The sequence below is a fragment of the Trachemys scripta genome, chromosome 5 (assembly GCF_013100865.1).
Source record: "Trachemys scripta elegans isolate TJP31775 chromosome 5, CAS_Tse_1.0, whole genome shotgun sequence".
In the NCBI taxonomy this organism is placed as follows: Eukaryota; Metazoa; Chordata; order Testudines; family Emydidae; genus Trachemys; species Trachemys scripta.
The window spans coordinates 87585263-87604620 of NC_048302.1; the positions used below are offsets into that span (position 1 = coordinate 87585263).

The 19358-nt window shown below is 38.0% G+C and overlaps 1 protein-coding gene across 5 annotated transcripts in view; it reads right to left on the reverse strand.

Annotated features, from left to right (window-relative positions):
- Positions 1–545: 545 nt before the first annotated feature.
- The window catches only part of CEP135 (centrosomal protein 135), a 97183-nt gene continuing 78370 nt past the window's right edge, over positions 546–19358 (reverse strand). For 2 of the 5 annotated variants that reach the window (XM_034772388.1, XM_034772386.1), the window contains 8 exons: positions 16672–16840; positions 14523–14633; positions 13471–13656; positions 10432–10641; positions 9305–9507; positions 6703–6807; positions 5232–5378; positions 546–1147 (listed from right to left, as the gene is read on the reverse strand). In XM_034772388.1, coding sequence (XP_034628279.1) covers positions 1099–1147; positions 5232–5378; positions 6703–6807; positions 9305–9507; positions 10432–10641; positions 13471–13656; positions 14523–14633; positions 16672–16840 — 1180 coding nt within the window. In that variant the 3' untranslated portion in view covers positions 546–1098. Of the gene's footprint in view, positions 2085–5231; positions 5379–6702; positions 6808–9304; positions 9508–10431; positions 10642–13470; positions 13657–14522; positions 14634–16671; positions 16841–19358 lie in introns of all 5 variants that reach the window. The other 3 variants (XM_034772390.1, XM_034772389.1, XM_034772387.1) reach the window with 3 other exon arrangements.

The following is a 19358-nucleotide window of genomic DNA, read 5'->3' on the forward strand; positions in this document are numbered from 1 at the left end:
TAGATTGACTTAATTTTGTAGTGTAAACATATCCTTGCTCTTTTCACTTAGTATTTTATTATTGAAAAAGTTTGAGAGTAAAAAGAATGTAAATTAAAAGATTTAAAAGCTACTGCTGAGACTATCCAAAGCGGAAACAAAATAGAATAATGTAAGAACGTACTTTATATAGTTACTGTGAACCTCATCCTGCAGCACTAATGTCAATGAAAGCTTTGCCGTTAGCTTCATTTGGGGTAGTATCAATCTCTACAGTATCATTTCCCTTCACCCCATAAAGGACAAACCAACAATCTGTTAAAAATAGAATTGTACTCTTTCTGTATAAGCAATTCCCTTCCATGCCCCCAGAAGCTGAAACTAACCAATTTAAAATATTTACAAGTAATTTTGTGTGTTTTATGTTGCCACTTTCAGTCCTTAAAATCTAGTCTCTACACAGATGACTGAACTGACAAAATATGCCACCTTCATACAAGAATAAAGCTTGTATATGGTAGCAACAATATATTTATGTTAATTACAATATTTCTATTGAGACCATATTTCCAGTTTAAACACATTTTATTAAGTCACAATCTTAACAATCTTATTGCAAAATACTGTAGATTGGAGACCAAGTGTAGCGAAGTTCAAAGTTTAATTCTTCCATGTTATTTTATATGTTCTTTACGTCTTATTGGTGTCCATAATGGAATCTGGGAAGTACAGGATTTTCTTCAAAGTTATATGAATGGAATGCTGTAAATCAGTCAGCAGGTATGCATTACAACAGTATAGGTTTCCCCTTCTAATTCTATACATAACACCAATAAATACTTGTCACATTATCTTTTGAATTACTAAATACTATTAAGCGCTATTCAAATTTAACATTTTGGAGAAGGACAATTAAGATGAATCCAAATATACAGTTATCTGACATAGATCAGCTTTAATGTGTTATAAAAAAATGAATGTAGCACAGTACATAACCTACTTTGACCTAAACTTTGAATAATTGTCTGTCACATTTATCAGAGTTTTCGTAAAAAGATTAATCCTCACTGCACTTACCTAGTAGCTCTATATCCTAATAAGGCCCTGTGTCACACCTCTTTAAAAACTTGAACTCAACTGCATGAACAATTCCAGATTTTGTTCTGTTCTTTAAAAAAAAATAAAAATTGAAAAATATCTCCAGATTTAGTTTGGAAATAGTCATATTAAGTAAAATAGAACTATTGTGTAATATTTAGTACATTATAATATAGTACAAGTTTAAAATCTCATTTTCATTACTTTTCATTAACATTGGCAAAATAAGTTTTAAAATATAAATGGTATTACAGAAGATATTGCAGAAGACTAGACTATTCTTTTTATTAGAGATGACATATAAAGTAAATTTATAAAATACAATTCTTGATTTGACACTTCTTTGTTAAGAAGAAAAATCTACAGCAAGGATGATAATACATTCAGAAAATAAACCGATTCAGCAAGACATGGGGTGTATAAAAGCAATGACATGCAAACAGAAAACACTTGTAAAAAAATCCAAAACACATGGAAATCAACCAGAACCATAACAAATATACTATACATGAACCAATCTTTAAAAAAGTCCAAGCCTGGTTTTGCTCAATATTAGCTCATGCTGTAGTATGGACAAATTTCTGAAGCCATATCTGATTTAAGCAAATTTAAATTAGTAGAGAAATCAGAAGTTGTTGCATCAGTTATTCTGACCCAGCTTCCTTCTTTTGTACCATGAATTTCTATAGCTATTACACTAGCTTTGCAAAACTGTCATGCGACTTTGTTATAATGTGTGAATTTTGTGCGTCGACAAGCAATGAAAAGCACCCATAAAAAAAACCTTGTCACCCCCAGATAAATGGGAGAATAGAATTTTGCAAGGCTGATTGTAGGACACGTGCACACACAAATTCACAAGTTATCACTGATTTGAAGCAAAGTCAGAGGTAGAATTCATGTCAACCTTCATAATTTTCAAAAGTCCTTGAAACAAGTTAATCCTTCTGTTACAAGTTTAGTTTTAAGACTATCCCAGGTATGGTTATTCCTTGAAGCTCACATTTCTGGGTGGGGGGAGGAAGAAGAAATTTTAAAAATAAAAATGCTGTAAGCAGATGTTTATATCAATTCAACCAATGGTAAAATATATAATAACATTACCTTCTTCATAGTTTATTCCTAAATTACTTGAATCAGCCCATGCTATCACCCACAGAATTTATTTTAATATACTATTTCATTCTTGACACATGTCGCACAAGCACTGGACAAAAGTACAATGTAAGACAAGGACAAGAAGAAAGTTATTAGGTTAGACTAAGTGGCTTATAAAAAGGGGAAAAATTCCCAGTATACAGTATAAAACAATACAATTGACAGAGCACACTTCCACTGTGGAACGCTGCAAGGAAGGAATAAATAAGAAGTAAAACCGATAAGAGAGAGAGGGTAAAAAGTTCACGGGCAGGTCAGAATGCCAAGAAACAATTATGCATTGGACTCAGAACTGGGATTGGACAAATCTTAAATTTGTGTATGAAATCAGATATTTCAAGAGTATTTGGATTCAAGCAAAGTCCATGGAAAAAGTACAAATATTAAATGGTATCTCTTCTGTTAACTTTGTGCAATTTTGGGATTTTTGGTTCCCCTCTGACAGTTCAGACATGATCTAGTTAGACAAGTCAGCTGTGGTAGCATACATGGTTACTAAATACTTTCTGAAAATAAACAAAGCTCATTCTCACTGTCCTTTGATTTTGACTTTTCATTGAGACGTAACATGTAGTGGTGGGTCACACAAACCTGTAACCAGGTTTGTAACATTGACAGGCCACATCTAAAACAATAATCTTTGTAAAAATGTAGAGACATACGTGAGTGTCCTGCAAATCTCTTGGACAGCAAAATATTACAGGCTAGCTACAGATTCTGATCTACCACTGATAGACTGTGCCTTATCATGACCTTGAACGTTCAGACCTTAGCAATCAGAAATGGAAGAGTCCCCAAGATGCATCTTGGGAAGCTGGCAGTTTGTGCTTGAACCTTTCAAAAAAATCAAAGTTTTTGCTGCTTAGCCTGGGGCTTGGCATCCTGAGGCCTCTGCTAATGCAGAGGCCCAGCACCTTCCAGGTATCCTTCAAACCAACCTAGAAATAAAGAACAACCTCTTAACCTGTCTCTTACCTCTTTTGTGGAAGGTAGAGGGTTGGATAATGGATCCCAAGAAACAGAATCTGACCACACTCGTTTTTGCCTTCACGAGACTGTCCTCTGCCAAAATGCCCATTTAGCAAACCTTCAATCTGCTAAACTGCCTACTGAAAGCCAAAAATCTCAGGCAAATGTATCTATGGGTATCAAGTGTGTTGGAGGATTTTCACACTCAATGCTAGGCCATTTCCAATCCCTCAGACTGAATTCCATACAATTTTGCTAGGGGTGAGGACTGATAAACTGGTTTGACTTTTTCCAAAGCTCATACTAGTATTTACCTATGTATCTATGTTATCTACCTTAGTATAAGATTCCTATAACAGTGTATGTGTTATTAACAGGTAGCTCCTAGTATGGGTTGTTGCTCTTCATTCTTAGAGCATCCCAGCGTTAGAGTCGTGATTCAGGGGTGTTGAACTATGAGGCTTGTCCTTGACCATCAATAATGCTACCATCAAGTGCTAATGTAAAAGGTAGAAGTAGTCAGTGGCATTCTTTGGCAGCGTGTGCTTGCATTTATTTAGAGAGAGAGAGAGAGAGAGAGACCTATCTCAGAGAACTGGAAGGGACCCTCAAAGGTCATCGAGTCCAGCCCCCTGCCATCACTAGCAGGACCAAGTACTGATTTTACCCGAGATCCCTAAGTGGCCCCCTCAAGGATTGAACTCACAACCCTGGGTTTAGCAGGCCAATGCTCAAATCACTGAGCTATCCCTCCCCCAATTTTGCCACCTTACATGTGGCTAGAGTGGTATATGGATGGATTGGATGATATGATTTCTGGCCTGGAGCCCATAGTGGTTTTATGCACGAGTCGGATGACCCTAGCACCTCTCTCTACAAAAATGAGGAAGCATGGCTACTCTGAGGTAGAGAGAAGGAGAGGAAGAATTGAAGGCTGTCTTCCTCAGTACCCCTGGATGTCATGACATAAAAAATTCCTCCAGCTTTCGGGGTATCAACCTGACAAGTCATTCTCATCTTTCCATGTAGTAGTTTCAGGTTGATAGATGAGATGATTTGTGTATCTAATGTGGTGTAGCTGTCAACCCTGGTCTTTGTGAGGCCATTAATGCTGAGAATATCAGAGCAAGGTGTGGTGAAGAGTGTGTTTAAATGAGGTTTACCATGAATGCCATAATCTCAGAGTAGGCTATGTGCTTGGACAATATCTACAGCTGACTAGGCAAGATGCATGGCATACATCACCAAAGCTGAAGCAAGGAAACAAATTTATTAGACTGCACAAATACTCAAGCTCTGGCCAGTACAGGACACTGGATATGTTTACATAGCAACCAGACACCTGCAGCTGGCCCATGCCAGCCAACTTGGGCTCACGGGGCAGTTTCATTGCTGTGTAGACTTCTGGATTCGGGCTGCAGCCTGAGCCCTGTGACCCTGAGTCAGCTGGCACTGGCCAGCCGTGGGTTTTTCTTAGTTGTGTAGACATACCCAATTATCAGCTCAGTGGCACAGACATGCCCCAGCTCCCATCCCTCCCTCCCCCCGGCCCCCGCCCTTACTGGTGAAGAGGTTTAATGATTTTAGAATTTTAAAGCTATGGATGTCAAGTATCAGAGGGGTAGCCGTGTTAGTCTGAATCTGTAAAAAGCAACAGAGGGTCCTGTGGCACCTTTGAGACTAACAGAAGTATTGGGAGCATAAGCTTTCGTGGGTAAGAACCTCACTTCTTCAGATGCAAGCTATGGATGTATATCGCAGTCCTGTTCTATAAGCAAAATCAAAGGAGCAGGAATTCATTGTAATATTTCGCTATTGGAGAATAACTAGCATTTAATGTTTTCAGTCAGTACTAGTTATTGTGTTTAAAACACTATAAGAGTGTATCTATCATTGGAGTGTTTAAATATTTCATATGCACCAAAACATAAAATGCTGATTTCCTGCCCCCCATTTCAATTTAAATACAGCTGTATTTAATTCTTATGTGAACACTTAATCTTGACAAAAATCATCAAATTACTTACTTTTCTGCTGTTGCTCGATCAGTTGTTCTTACAATTGCACGCTCTGGAGAATGAGAAGGAGATCTAATTGTTGAACTAAGTGGAGATGAGGTACGTACAGAAGATGTGGAAAGACCATGTCGACGCATTTCCTGAATTGCGCGCTCTCTACCAAGTAGACAATAATTTTGTTAAACACTAATTTGTACATACTTATCTTTATTACCACTATTAGCATTCATATTCTGCCACACCATATTTCTCTGTAGAAATTATTAAATTATAAAAGAAAATGAAAGGTGATAATTTAAATGGATAGCATATATACATTTTAAATATAAATGTCTCAATTATATTTAAGGGACACAGATCATTTTTTAAAATTAATGGTTAAAAGTAACATTTAAGGGTACAATAAAAGGTTAGAAAAAAATTCTCTATTTTTTCAGTTTGTTTACTTTGTGAATTTGACAACACTTTGTGTAGTCAGTCTTGTTCTTCTGTAAACTCAGTATATATGTTTTTTGTATGGTCTCCCATACCTCAAGAGGTGAGGAAAAACCCCTACTTACCACCTGAGCTGGAACTAACATGGACTATACCAGGGGAAAGGATTGGGCCCAGACTAGGAACGAGTCTAGTCTGTGAAAGAAGCTTATTGGAACATCTGAGGCTGAGATGTGATCTGTAATCAGTTTCTTAATGTATTAGGCTTAGACTTGCGTGTTGTTGCTTTATTTTACTTGGTAACTTACTTTGTTCTGTCTGTTATTACTTGAAACCACTTACATCCTACTTGTTATACTTAATAAAATCACTTTTGTTTATTAGTAAACCCAGAGTAAGTGAATAATACCTGGGGGAGCAAAGAGCTGTGCATATCTCGCTATCAATGTTATAGAGGGCGGACAATTTATGAGTTTACCCTGTATAAGCTTTATACAGAGTAAAACGGATTTATTTGGGGTTTGGATCCCATTGAGAACTGGGTGTCTGGGTGCTGAGCAGTTTTTGGTTAAAGTCTGCAGCTTTGGGGGTGTGGACCAGACTCTGGGTCTGGGTCGCAGCAGGCTAGCGTGTCTGGCTCAACAAGGCAGAGTTCTGGAGTCCCAAGCTAGCAGGGAAAAAGGGCTCAGAGGTAATCTCGGCACGTCACGTGAGAGTCCCAAAGGGGTTTCTGTGACCAAACCCGTCACAGGTGTCTCCTGGGCTTGATCCAGTTGTAAGAATTTTGGCCAATGCATTATAACTATATTGTTGCTAGGATATAAAATATGAGGGTATATATTCTTGTATTGATATTCTGAATGTAATCAACACCAAGAGGTCTTTGGACTAATAAAGGAATGCTTGTGTGAAAACTGAGTTATAGTAAACCTTAATAAAATTATTAGGAAAACTATTTTCAAACACACAGTATTGCATTAGCAGCTACCTTAATCATAGGAAAGGAGGATCACCCCACTGAAACAAAAACAACACAGGTGCTTACCGTTCAAATCGTTCAGTTGTCAGTTGCCTTTTTAAAACATCATAGTCCGTCTGTAGCTGTGCAACTTTACTTCGAAGTATGGAAACTTCTCTATTATGACTGGTTCTAAAAATAGCATGAGAAGTAACAAAAAATTTTCGTAAACTGTTGCACACTTTCAGCTGGTATCTTAGAGGAATTAGGAAAAACAGAAATGAACAAGGGAAACCAAAAAATGAAATAAGAGGAGTTGTTACTTCAACAACTCAAAATAAAGTGAGAATCAGAAGTGATGGGAAGAATTGAATGAATACAATGACAAACTACTGGATAAAGCTAACCTGTAAAAGACAGAAGTGTGAACTTGGAAGTCCTTCAATAAATTCATACTACAGTGCATCATATTCCTTTATAGATAAAAATATACAGTAGAACCTCAGAGTTACAAACGCCTTGGGAATGGAGGTTGCTTGCAACTCTGAACAAAATGTTATGGGTGTTCTTTTAAAAGTTTACAACTGAACATTGACTTAATACAGCTTTGAAGCTTTACTATGCAGAAGAAAAATGCTTCTTTCCCTTTTTTTTAAGTAGTTTATGTTAGGGCTGTCAAGCGATTAAAAAAATTAATTGCGATTAATCGTGCTGTTAAACAATAGAATACCATTTATTTTAAATATTTTTGGATGTTTTCTACATTTTCAAATATATGAATTTATATTACAACACAAAATACAAAGTGTACAGTGCTCACTTTATATTTATTTTTTATTACAAATATTTGCACTGTAATAAACAAAAAAATTGTATTTTTCAATTCACGTCATACAAGTACTGAAGTGCAATTTCTTTATCATGAAATTTGAACTTACAGATGTAGAACTATGTACAAAAAAACCTGCATTAAAAAATAAAACAATGTAAAATTTTAGAGCCTGCAATCCACTCAGCCCTACTTCTTGTTCAGCCAATCGCTCAAACAAGGTTGGTTACAATTTGCAGGAGATAATGCTGCCCGCTTTCTTGTTTACAATGTCACCTGAAAGTGAGAACAGGTGTTTTCATGGCACTGTTGCAGCCAGCATCACAAAATATTTACGTGCCAGATGCGCTAAAGATTCATATGTCCCTTCATGCTTCAACCACCACTCCAGGGACATGTATCAATGCTGATGACAGGTTCTGCTCGATAAAAATCCAAAGCAGTGCGGATCAACACTTGTTCATTTTCATTATCTGAGTCAGATGCCACCAGCAGAAGGCTGATTTTCTTTTTTGGTGGTTCGGGTTCTGCAGTTTCCGCATCGGAGTGTTGTTCTTTTAAGACTTCTGAAAGCATGCTCCACACCTCGTCTCTCTCAGATTTTGGAAGGCACTTCAGATTCTTAAACCTTGGGTCGAGTGCTGTAGCTATCTTTAGAAATCTCACATTGGTACATTCTTTGCATTTTGTCAAATCTGCAGTGAAAGTGTTCTTAAAATGAACAACGTGTGCCGGGTCATCATCTGAGACTGCTATAACAGGAAATATATGGCAGAATGCAGGTAAAACAGAGCAGGGGACATACAATTCTGCCCCAAGGAGTTCAGTCACAAATTTAATTAATGCTTATTTTTTTAACGAGCGTCATCAGCATGGAATCATGTCCTCTGGAATGGTGGCTGAAGCATGAATGGGCATACAAATGTTTAGCATATCTGGCACGTAAATACCTTGCAATGGCGGCTACAAAAGTGCCATGCAAATGCCTGTTGTCACTTTCTGGTGACATTGCAAATAAGAAGAGGGCAACATTATCTCCCTTAAATGTAAACAAACTTGTTTGTCTTAGTGATTGGCTGAACAAGAAATAGGACTGAGTAGACTTGTAGGCTCTAAAGTTTTACATTGTTTTGTTTTTGAATGCACTCACGTAGCAAAACAAAAAAAAAAATCTACATTTGTAAGCTGCACTTTCACGACAAAGAGACTGCACTACAGTACTTGTATGAGGTGAACTGAAAAATACTATTTCTTTTGTTTATAATTTTTACAGTGAAAATATTTGTAGGCAAAAATAATATATACTTTGATTTCAATTATAATACAGAATTCAATATACATGAAAATGTAAAAAAAATCCAAAATAATTAATCAATTTCAATTGGTATTCTTTATTTAACAGTGCAATTAAAACTGCGATTAATAGCGATTAATTTTTTAAATCACGATTAATTTTTTTGAGTTAATCGCTTGAGTTCACTTGATTAATTGACAAACCTAGTATTTTTCCCTAACTTCATTTCCTGAAACAGATAAACCTGATCTGATTGAGAAAGTTTCTTTCCTGTAGCTGAAATCTACTCATAATAGTAACTGGGAGGATGGAAGCCCACATCAAGAGTCGTTAAGAGTTTTGGACTCTTATGGAAGGTTTGAACACACAAACTCTTCTAACAGGTGCACACATACAAACAATGATGCTCTCAGAAAGAATCTTTTGACCAAGTGTGGAGGGTTTGATTATGTAAATAAGTGTTTTCATACAGTTCAAAAGATTTTTCACAATCAAAATACAAATAAAATAAAAAATTTACAACTCAAAATATTGGAAGAAATGTAATTGTCTGTTTTAGAACTTACAGTTTGCTCTCTGCAAGAGTTAGCTTGTCTTTAAGTAACTGAATTTCTGAATCTTTCTCATGGGATGTTAAATGATTCTGAAACTCTTTGTCTCTGCTAGTAGCGAGCAGCGTTTCAAGATTCTGAATAGTAAGTCGTTCGCTGGACAATTGCTTTTTTAACAGCTCTGCTTCTGACTTTATATCTTCTAATTCAGCCAGAACCTAGGGTATAAAACAATTACTACAGTAAATTTGTTACTAGCCTGATATTTAATGCTCACTATTTATGTAGTATTTTACAAACAGATACGTGTGGGTACAGTTTTCACATTCTCTGAAAAATACTAATTTGCAGTTTATAAAAGATTTTTTTTAAACAGACAAGAAATTATGTTAAAATGGAGTTACAATTAAAAATACATATCAATTTTAATGTAAGGGTTTAGAAAAAACACATTATAGGAATGTTTTAATAATCCCTAAAATAAGCCTTATAAACCCAGGAAATTCAGAATTGAGCTTAAATGTATAAGAAATCTAAATGGTTAAGATGGAAACATTCAGTTAAGGCACCTAAACAATTTTGTGCCTTGTAGTGACAATACAAAAAGGAATAAATACCTCAAGGAGATCAAGATTAATCTGGACCCACAAACATTAAAATGCCTTAACCATAATGGTATGTTCAACACATGATTATTTTAAACTTAATCTTAATGATTAACCTTAACTCTGCTGTGTTACCATTTTTAACCTGAGGGTTTTTTATTTGTCATGTAACTTCAGAATTAGATACATTATATTAATTATTAAAATTAGTCACTTTAATAGACATAAAAACAAACCATCATGATCTAAATAAAATGGTCCTAGATGTATAGTAGGTTAATATGTATAGTAGGTTAATAATCAGTAGAAAATTTAAAGATTGTACAGTATATCAAGAATTAGTGCATACATGCACACACACACACACACACACACACCCTATTTCCTATTCTAAAGGAGCCCCAGTGAAGTATATGTGCATGTCAGAAATGATTACTAGTAAGGGGGGAAAAAAGAATTATTAGAGCTCCCTCACGTAAGGAAATCAAATTGTGTATCTGTGCTATAATAAGTGCTATATTAGTCGTTGCTTCTTACCCTTTCATAATCCATGTTTTTGGATGTTAGCTGTCGTGAAAAAAGTTCTTTGCTAGACTCAAGTTTCATGCACAGTTCCCTCATAGAAGCCAGGTCAGCTAATACAGAAGACTTTTCTTCTTGTTCGTATTTGAGATCCTCTTCCAATCTGGACATATTTTTTGTAATTGAAGACAGTTGAGATTCATATGCTTGGTGTGCATTGATATGCTAAAAGAAAACAGACAACAGTTAAGTGGTTGTGGATTTCCCCCCCCCCAGTGTTAAAAGTTGCATAACAAAGTTACATACATCTAAGTATCTTTGCCCTGAGCTCTAAATTGAACTTCAGACTACCTTACTTTTTTTTTTTTTTTTTTTTTAAATCATAGTTTTTGTTTAAAAAAAGCACAACCCTAAAAACCAGGTTTCTCGGAAACTTTTGCAACCATTTGAAGGAATACACAGATATTAAACAAAAAGCAGAAGTAGACTATAATGGTGTTTCAGAAGAAAATTAAAACTTAAAAATTAAAGACTGAACTCCATCTTTTACTCAACTGCCAATCTTGAACTTATCATGCTTTTGTCAATGAATTAAGAATGTCAAACACAAACGTAGCCTATCTCTGCTTGGCTGTTATAATCTTTTTGATCTTCAGAAAGACTGTTTCTTCGAATATGAAATTCTCATTTGATATAACTGGAATAAACTAATATGCTGTTATAAGAACCAAAAGTTTGAACTAATACTTAACTGAAAAAATATCACAAGAACATTTTGTCCCACTTAGTGAAATGGAATTATTGGAAGATATAGTGGCACTATTTATTAATATCTACTGAGATCATGCAATATCTAAATTCTCCATTTTGAAGTCTTCATACAAGCTCTACCAAACAGTTTCTCCACAGGAATGTAACCCTGCTCTACTTAACAATAGTTACTCCACAGGGCAAGATGACTAAGAGCCACAATCTGCCTTTCCTACTCCAGAGGGGTGCAAATGTACCCTGGGCTAGAGTTATACCTGTTGCAGCAAATGCCCTCAGGCATACCAGCACAGCTGCACTGGCTGGTACATTAGGTGATTGGAGCCAAGGTTTCACCCACTCCCAAACCTTCCTATCCATATACACTGGGTAGGTGGGGAAAGCGGTGTGAGTAACCTCAGAAAAAGAACAGAGGAAACAAAATGCAACAGACATTTCACTGTCTACTAATCACAATTAACCATCAAGGATCTTTCAAATACTTTGAAAAATAGACACACATTGTAGTCTTACTGTTCTTAGTATTGTAGATTTAACAGAAGAATCTTGTACATTTGTATTCTAAAGAACTATGTTTTCTGCTTCCAAAATTTCTGTTCCTATTCAGCCATATCCTGTTGCTGTTTACCTGTAAGTATACTTCAGTGTTCTATTTCATACGAAATAGAGGTTGTCCACGTTGCCTTACAACTGCTCAGCTACAAAATCAAACTCTGATTCAGAGGACAAAGATATTGCCTCATTCAAAACCTCAATCTATTCACTAGATTCCACATCAACTCCAGTCCCTAACATAGGGTTACCATACTTAAATAAAAAAAGAGGACCCTCCATGGGATCCTGGCCCCGCCCATTTCCCACCCCCAGTCCCGCCCCAACTCTGCCCCTTCCCCGCCCCAACCCCGACCTAACTCCGCCCCCTCCTCTCTCCCACTCCCAGCCACGCGGAAAGGACTGCCCGAGCGCTACCGGCTTCACGGTTTGCCAGGCAGCCCCCAGACCCTGCGCCCCCGGCCGGTGCTTCCCCAGCGCAGCTGGAGCCCAGGAGGGGAAGCGCCCAGCCGGGGGGCGCAGGGTCTGGAGGCTGCCCGGCAAACCGTGAAGCCGATAGCGCTTGGGCTTCGGGCAGCCCCCTTGCCTCCGGACCCTGCACCCCCGGCCGGGCACTTCCCCTCCCGGGCTCCGGCGGCGCAGGGTCCGGAGGTATGGGGGCTGCCCAAAGCCTGTAGCGCTCGGCTCTTAAACAGAGCCGAAGAGTCGGAGAGGAGCAGAGCCGCCGCGGCCGGAGGCTCTGCTCCTCCCCTGACTCTTCGGCTCTATTTAAGAGCCGAGCTGCCCCAGTGCTACCGGCTTCGGGCAGCCCCCATGCCTCCGGACTCTGCGCCACCGGAGCCCGGGAGGGGAAGTGCCCGGCCGGCGGCTGGGGTCCGGAGCAAGGGGGCTGCCTGAAGCCGATAGCGCTCGGGCAGCTCGGCTCTTAAACAGAGCCGAAGAGTCAGGGGAGGAACAGAGCCGCCGCGGGAGGGGAAGTGCCCGGCTGGCATTTTCCCGGACACGTTCGGCTTTTTGGCAATTCCCCTGGACGGGGGTTTGAGTGCCGAAAAGCCGGACATGTCCGGGAAAAACCGGATGTATGGTAACCCTACCTAACAACAGCACAAAATCTTCTTCAGCTCCTCTGATTTATGTAAATAAATGGTAATTTCAGATGGGCTCCATTGAGCATGTTCAGAGATTTGAGTAACAATAATATAGCATTACAGAGTGCTAATACTGGTTTACATTTCTCTGCAGCACCTTGCAAAAAGGGGGCCTTGATCCTTGGCTTTGGCTAGTAGGTACTACTAATATATCAACACCTCCACTACTGCCTCTATGATTACCACATGGAGCCTTTCAGTCAAGGAACTCAATGTGCTTTGAACAAATAATTAATCATGCCCTTGTGAAATACTGCAGGCAAATATCACACCTATTTTATGGATAGGTAACCTAAAAGGGTCTTAACATACTGGCAAACAATCTCCCCCCTTCCCCCCCCCCGACAACTGAAAATCTATCTCTGTGGCATCAGCAGTGAGTTAAGTAGAATAGAAATGATACTATTCTAGCCAGAATTGCAGTTACCATTTCAAATATTCTGTGTCTGCCTTCAAAACATTCAAGGATAGAAGTTCATTTCCATGCAAGCATAGCAAATGTTCCTTATCTTCTATTTAAAAGCAATTAAGTATGAACCATTTTCCTTGATAGGATTCAATTTTATTGGGTGGTATTGGTTATTACCTCTTGAATTTCTTTTTCTAAAAGTTCCACTCTCTCTCGAAGATGTCTTCTATCGGTATCTACAGAGAGGAGTTCAAGACGTATTGAGCTGCTTTCTCCCTCAGCTTGATGGGCCTTGACTTCCCAGTCCTCAGCTTGGCTGTGGAGCATTCGGAACTTCTCTAACAATTCTTGATTTTCTTGCTCCTAGTTGAAATAAAAGTAATCACTTTATAATTAACTATGTGTCGCTGCAACAAATGTCTTGTACCTTCCAGTCGTTTAACCCTCTTTGTACCTGCAAGCCGCATCTGTTACACTACTTCAAAGGAAGGCGTGGCCTTCGCCATATCCCTGACCCTGTATGAAGGCATTCATCTTTCTCTCCCTGGAGAGAGTACATAGCTTCATTCCTTAAGCAAGTGCCAAGCAGCAAATGTATCCCAGATACGGCAACCCAACTCAGTTTATATTAGAAGTGGTTTTTTAAGCAATTTACAGAATAGACACTATTGTTTGAGGATACATACCTGTCAAGGATACCACGAAAAATACATTAACAATACTTTTTACCTCATATTTTATCTCTTAAGGTAGGAATTTCTTGCTATTCTCAAGATCAAAGCTATATTGCTATTATCATTTCTACCAAAGCTGCAGTGTATCTGGCAAAGATATCCCTAAAAGACGATCAGTCCGGCCTATTAGCTCATTTTATTAGCTCTTCTAGCTTTAAAGTTTTCAGTCATTACAATAAATACTCAAATTTGGATTACTTTATCCTAACAGGGTTTTCAATGCATACATTACTAGGGTGACCAGACAGCAAATGTGAAAAATCAGGACACGGGGTGGGGGTAATAGGAGCCTATATAAGAAAAAGACCCCAAAATCAGGACTCTCCCTATAAAATCGGGACATCTGGTCATCCTATACATTACTAGCTTTAAAATACAGAGAAAAATTTACATCTACAAACCTTAATTTTATTGTAGGCTAATTAAAACAGTCATAATTATAACAACATTTATTAAAAACACACTATTGCCAATTTACAGACTTTATTTCCTCACCTTCGAAGCCATTAAGCTTTCAAATCTGGAGACTTCAGATATGTAATTATGAACTCTAGTCTTCATTTCTTCTTTTTCACGTACTGCTTCTTCCAGTTCAGTAGTGACTGCCTAAAAAAAAAAGATTACATGAAAACTGAATAGTTTATTAAAATAAAATATACTAAAGTAAGCATGCCTGTGAAGTGCCCTATATTTTACTTTCTTCTGCTTTGGGGTAGTTCATTCAGTAAATCTGATTTCCATCCAATATCCTGTTAAATTCTACATTGATCACGACATGGAGGTGAATGAACGACAGAGAATGGATTTTAATTGGCATGCCACAACTTTAACAAAATACCTGGGAAATGGTATTATGCCCCCCGTTCTCACATACCACTTATTTCACTGGATTCAACTTGAGGGAGTTTAAATAGGCAAGGGCGGATGAGAGCCAACCAGTTAGCCCATTCTTACATCCCCAGCCAATTGAAAGGTAATCGGCTCCCCACTCTGTGAACATCCATTGCAGTTGTTTCAAGATCCCTCCACTTTTGACTATAGGGGAATGGCATTTTCCCTACTTTCTCAGTTGAGTAATCTGAAGCGGAGAGGGAGAAGTGACCTAAACAACAGACTCTTATTGTTACTTTCACAAGGTCTCCATTTACAGTTTTCAAATTAACACTCATGACTCAAAAATCAGAAGACTAGCAAAGTGGCTGAAACTTAGACTGAACTACAACCAGAAAGAATTTTTTTGTGAAGCACCTAAATTAACATTTGTTATTGTGCTGGTTAATTCAAACTAACTAGGAATCAATTAACTTGAGTTACAACACAACCAAAAGCTTTAATCAGATATTTTGAGTTACATTAATATATCCTATGACCCAATGTTTTGCAAGTTAAAAAAACAAACAAAAACAAAAATTTGTTGAGAATTTTTTTTTTAATACTTCAGTAATCTACATCCAAATTTATTTTATAATTAGAAATTATGTTTTTCTTAATGGAGAATGAAGCATTCGCTAGGTTTGAAAAAATTCTTAATGGTTTTGAAAAGGTCTTTTTGAGCAAACTCAAACACTGTGTCATCTTTCTTACTGATTTAATTATGACCATCATATTTAAATTACAGCTGTTCTGATGCTTGAACCCCAGGGTGCACAAAATTTGAAAGACAGTGATGCACCAAAAGGTCAGTCAAACCTGATGAGTCCCTTAAACTGTGTCCATTTTACATGTAGACAGCTGGATTAACATTTCTTATTTAATTCACATGACCACCTTCTGAAGTGTAATTATTACATGGCATGTCTTAAAAGCCAATGGTGCATTAAGAAAATAAGCATATTCTCAAAGTGTTAGAAGTTAATTCATTGTGGGTCCTCTGATGGATACAATCAGTCTAACAAGATGGGTTTTCATCTCTATTGCATTTGAAGAGGCACAAGCAACAAATAAAACTTAAATTTCAGCCCCAAAATACATTTTTCAAAGAGTTAGGATTGCCTGAGAAAAAGTTTAGAATGGAAAGTCTGTCTCTACTTTAACTATAATGTTTCATATATGACAATGGTGTAATAAAATAATAATATGCATGCTGAAAGCTAACTACTATACATGTTGGCCTTTTTCTACACACATTGAAGGTCACTGCCATGTGATAAGGGATTTATTCTCCTATCAAAAGTGTGGGGAAATTATGCATGTAAATGCCCCACATGTCAATGGGAGAACAAATCTTTTGGTATTTGAGAGGATAATATAAGAATTGAACGCATTTTGGATTCCACAGGTGATCAAACAAAGGAAACAAGTTCTTAAATTTGCAGATATTTAAATTCAGCCTAAATATGTTCATTTCAACTCAACTGTTCATAATATTCTAGTATTCACAAGAATGCAGAACAGCAAAATATTCAAAATGCATAAGAGACTATAGCAGTTTTGGATTTAGTAATACATGCAGACGAAATGCAAGTAATCTTTGATGCAGAGATGGTGTTATCCCATTGCCCCCTCCCCTCAACACATACTAAAAACATACTCAAGGGAGGGGGGGCCTTGAGCTGCTTGGGGGCCCTAAGCAACTGCTTAGTCTGCTTATGCCTAACACCAGCTCTGCTTTGGTGTACTTCATTATCAGGCACTACTTTCATACCTGGTTTTCTCTGGTCATTATAGCTAGATCATCTTGTAATCTTCTGTTCTCCTTCAGAGCCATTTCCTTCACTCTTCCTGTTTCTGCAAGCTCTACCTGAGATGCATCAAGCTGGCGACGGAGACTAGCTATCTCCCGATCTCTGTTACTCAGCGCCTCCTTTAGTTGGCTATCAAATGGGTGATTTTGAAAACCTTAAATAAAATTTCCCTTCTTGCATTATAGCATATACTGCTTCAAAATGTTAGATAAGCTCTGAATATACAAAAGCTTTAGGAGCAACTTACTAATTTATTTCTTGTTCGGAAGGTTACTATAAACCATTGATACTCAGACCTCAGTAGTTCAAAAGCCAAATTAGCAATCAACATTACCCAAAAGAGCCACCGTAGCATGAATTTATTGTTTCATTTACTACTTATATATAATATAAAATAATATATTATTCTCACAGCAAAATCACTGACCAAATATTCTACAATTGGTTTGTAACATAGTAAAAGCATCCTGATTGGTTAATAATTAACTCACACAGTGTTTTAATATCATGTGCTGCAAAGAGCCACAGGAGACACATTTAAGAGCCACATGTGGCTCCCAAACCTCAATCTGAGTATCACTGCTATAAACAAATTACCACTACATGGATCTTGTGCCCCTCATGTGTGATGGATTAAAATTTGCATCGCTCAGAGTAAACTGTTGAACTGCCTATCAGCATAAAATGCTTAACTGCTTGTGGTGGCTTGGGCAAGTCATCATTGAAGCATGTAGAACTGTTGAGGGTTGGGCAAAATGTCATTGAAACTGGTGGGTGTAACTGACGTCCTTCATGTAAGATGACAGAGTAGATCTGGACAGGAATTTTCTGAATAACAGTTTTTCCATTGGAAAATACTGATTTATCAAACCCAAAACTTCTCCTTTGAAAGGGGTGGCAGAAGCTAAGAAGATGCAAATCACTGAATTAGGCAAGACAGGGACTTGAACCTAGGTTTCCCACATCCCACTTGAATGTTCTAATAATTCTCCCGTGGGTCTCTCTCCCATTGGAGCTGTTCAACTTTGTATAAATAATTAAATATTTATTGGGTTAGAAAAAGAAAGACCAACTATAGACCAGTGGTCGGGCACTTATCTGGTATGTAGGAGACCCAGGTTAAAGTCCCGGTCCAGTGAATATTTATTTATTTATACAAAGTGGAACAGCTCAACAAAAGAGACAGACTCACGCAGAATAGCCAATAATCTGGTAGTTAGGGCGCTCACCTGACATACAGAAGACCTAGGTTCAAGTCCCTGCTCTGCCTGGTTCTCCCATGTTTCTGCATCCCAGGTGAGTGACAAAACCGCCAAACTATGGGGGACGAAGAGGGGAAATGGATCTCAATTTTTTTTTGAAAGGTCGGTTTCATCCCACTACGGAACAGGATATTTTTCAAAATTGCTGAACTTCTTAGACAGGAAAATTGTTTCCTATTCAGCTATGGCATAAGAAACAGTTAAGTTCCTTTGTAAAACAAGAACAGCTTCCATCCCAAACACAGGCATGGCACTGCCCAAAACAAAGGCATACCTAAGGGAATTCAGGAATTTAAATTAAGTGAGTGGAGGGGGCTAGGTTGGGTATTGTTTCTAATAGAGGTTACGTGCATGTATGTGAGAGAGAAGAGGAGAAACACCACAGAAACAGAGACCGAGCAGGAAACCACACACAGCTTGAACAAGCACTGACAGTATAGCTGAAAAAAAACCTAGAGAAAGCTTTTGGGCTGAGTGCTGGCTGAAAGGGGCCTGGAGCAGTGAGGAAAAAAAAAAACACTAATCTTTTCTAACTGCTCTTCTTCTAGATGCATTGCACATGTCCATTTCACTCCTGGTGTGAGTGTGCCTTACACAACATTGTTGGAAAAGTTTCCCTCAATGTTACCCGTTGGAGCAGCTCAAGCACCCTCTGCTGCCGCACACCACTATGTGCTGATATGAAAGGCCTCAGAGCTCCCTCAAATTTTTCTTGCCAAGCAGGTTGTGGAATGGACATGTGCAACACGTCTTGAAGAAGAATAGAATAGTTCTTGGAGTGATTGCACACGTGCATTCCGTTCTTGGTGACTCACAAGCTGTAATACAGGAGGAAGGAGCAGAGTTCATGTATACACAGACTGGAGTATAATTCATCCAAATTTAGCATTGTCTCTGGCATACTGAATAATGGAATAACGGGATGCAAAGACATGAACTGAAGACCAGACTGCCACTCTACAAATGTCCTGGATAGGGCCTTGCACAAGGAACGCTGTTGAGGCTGCTTGCGATCTTGTGGAATGTGCTGATAGTTTGGCAGGCAGGGAAATACCTGCCAGGTCATAAACATGAATGCATAAAGTTATCCAAGATGAAAGTCTCTGTGAAGGGACCAGGAGACACTTCATTCTGTCTGCTAAGACCAGGAACAGTTGGGTTGACAAACAAAACTGTTTAGTCCTGTCTATGTGGAATGCCAACGTTCTTCTAACATCTCAGATGTGCAGATGATGTTCTTCTCTATTTTCATGTGATTCTGAGTAAAAGGTAGGTAAGTAAATTTTCTGATTAATATGAAAATTAGATATCACTTTAAGGACATAAACAGGATTGTATAAGGCAGTTTGGATGTCAGAGCATCCTGGAAACTGGAATTGTCTCCT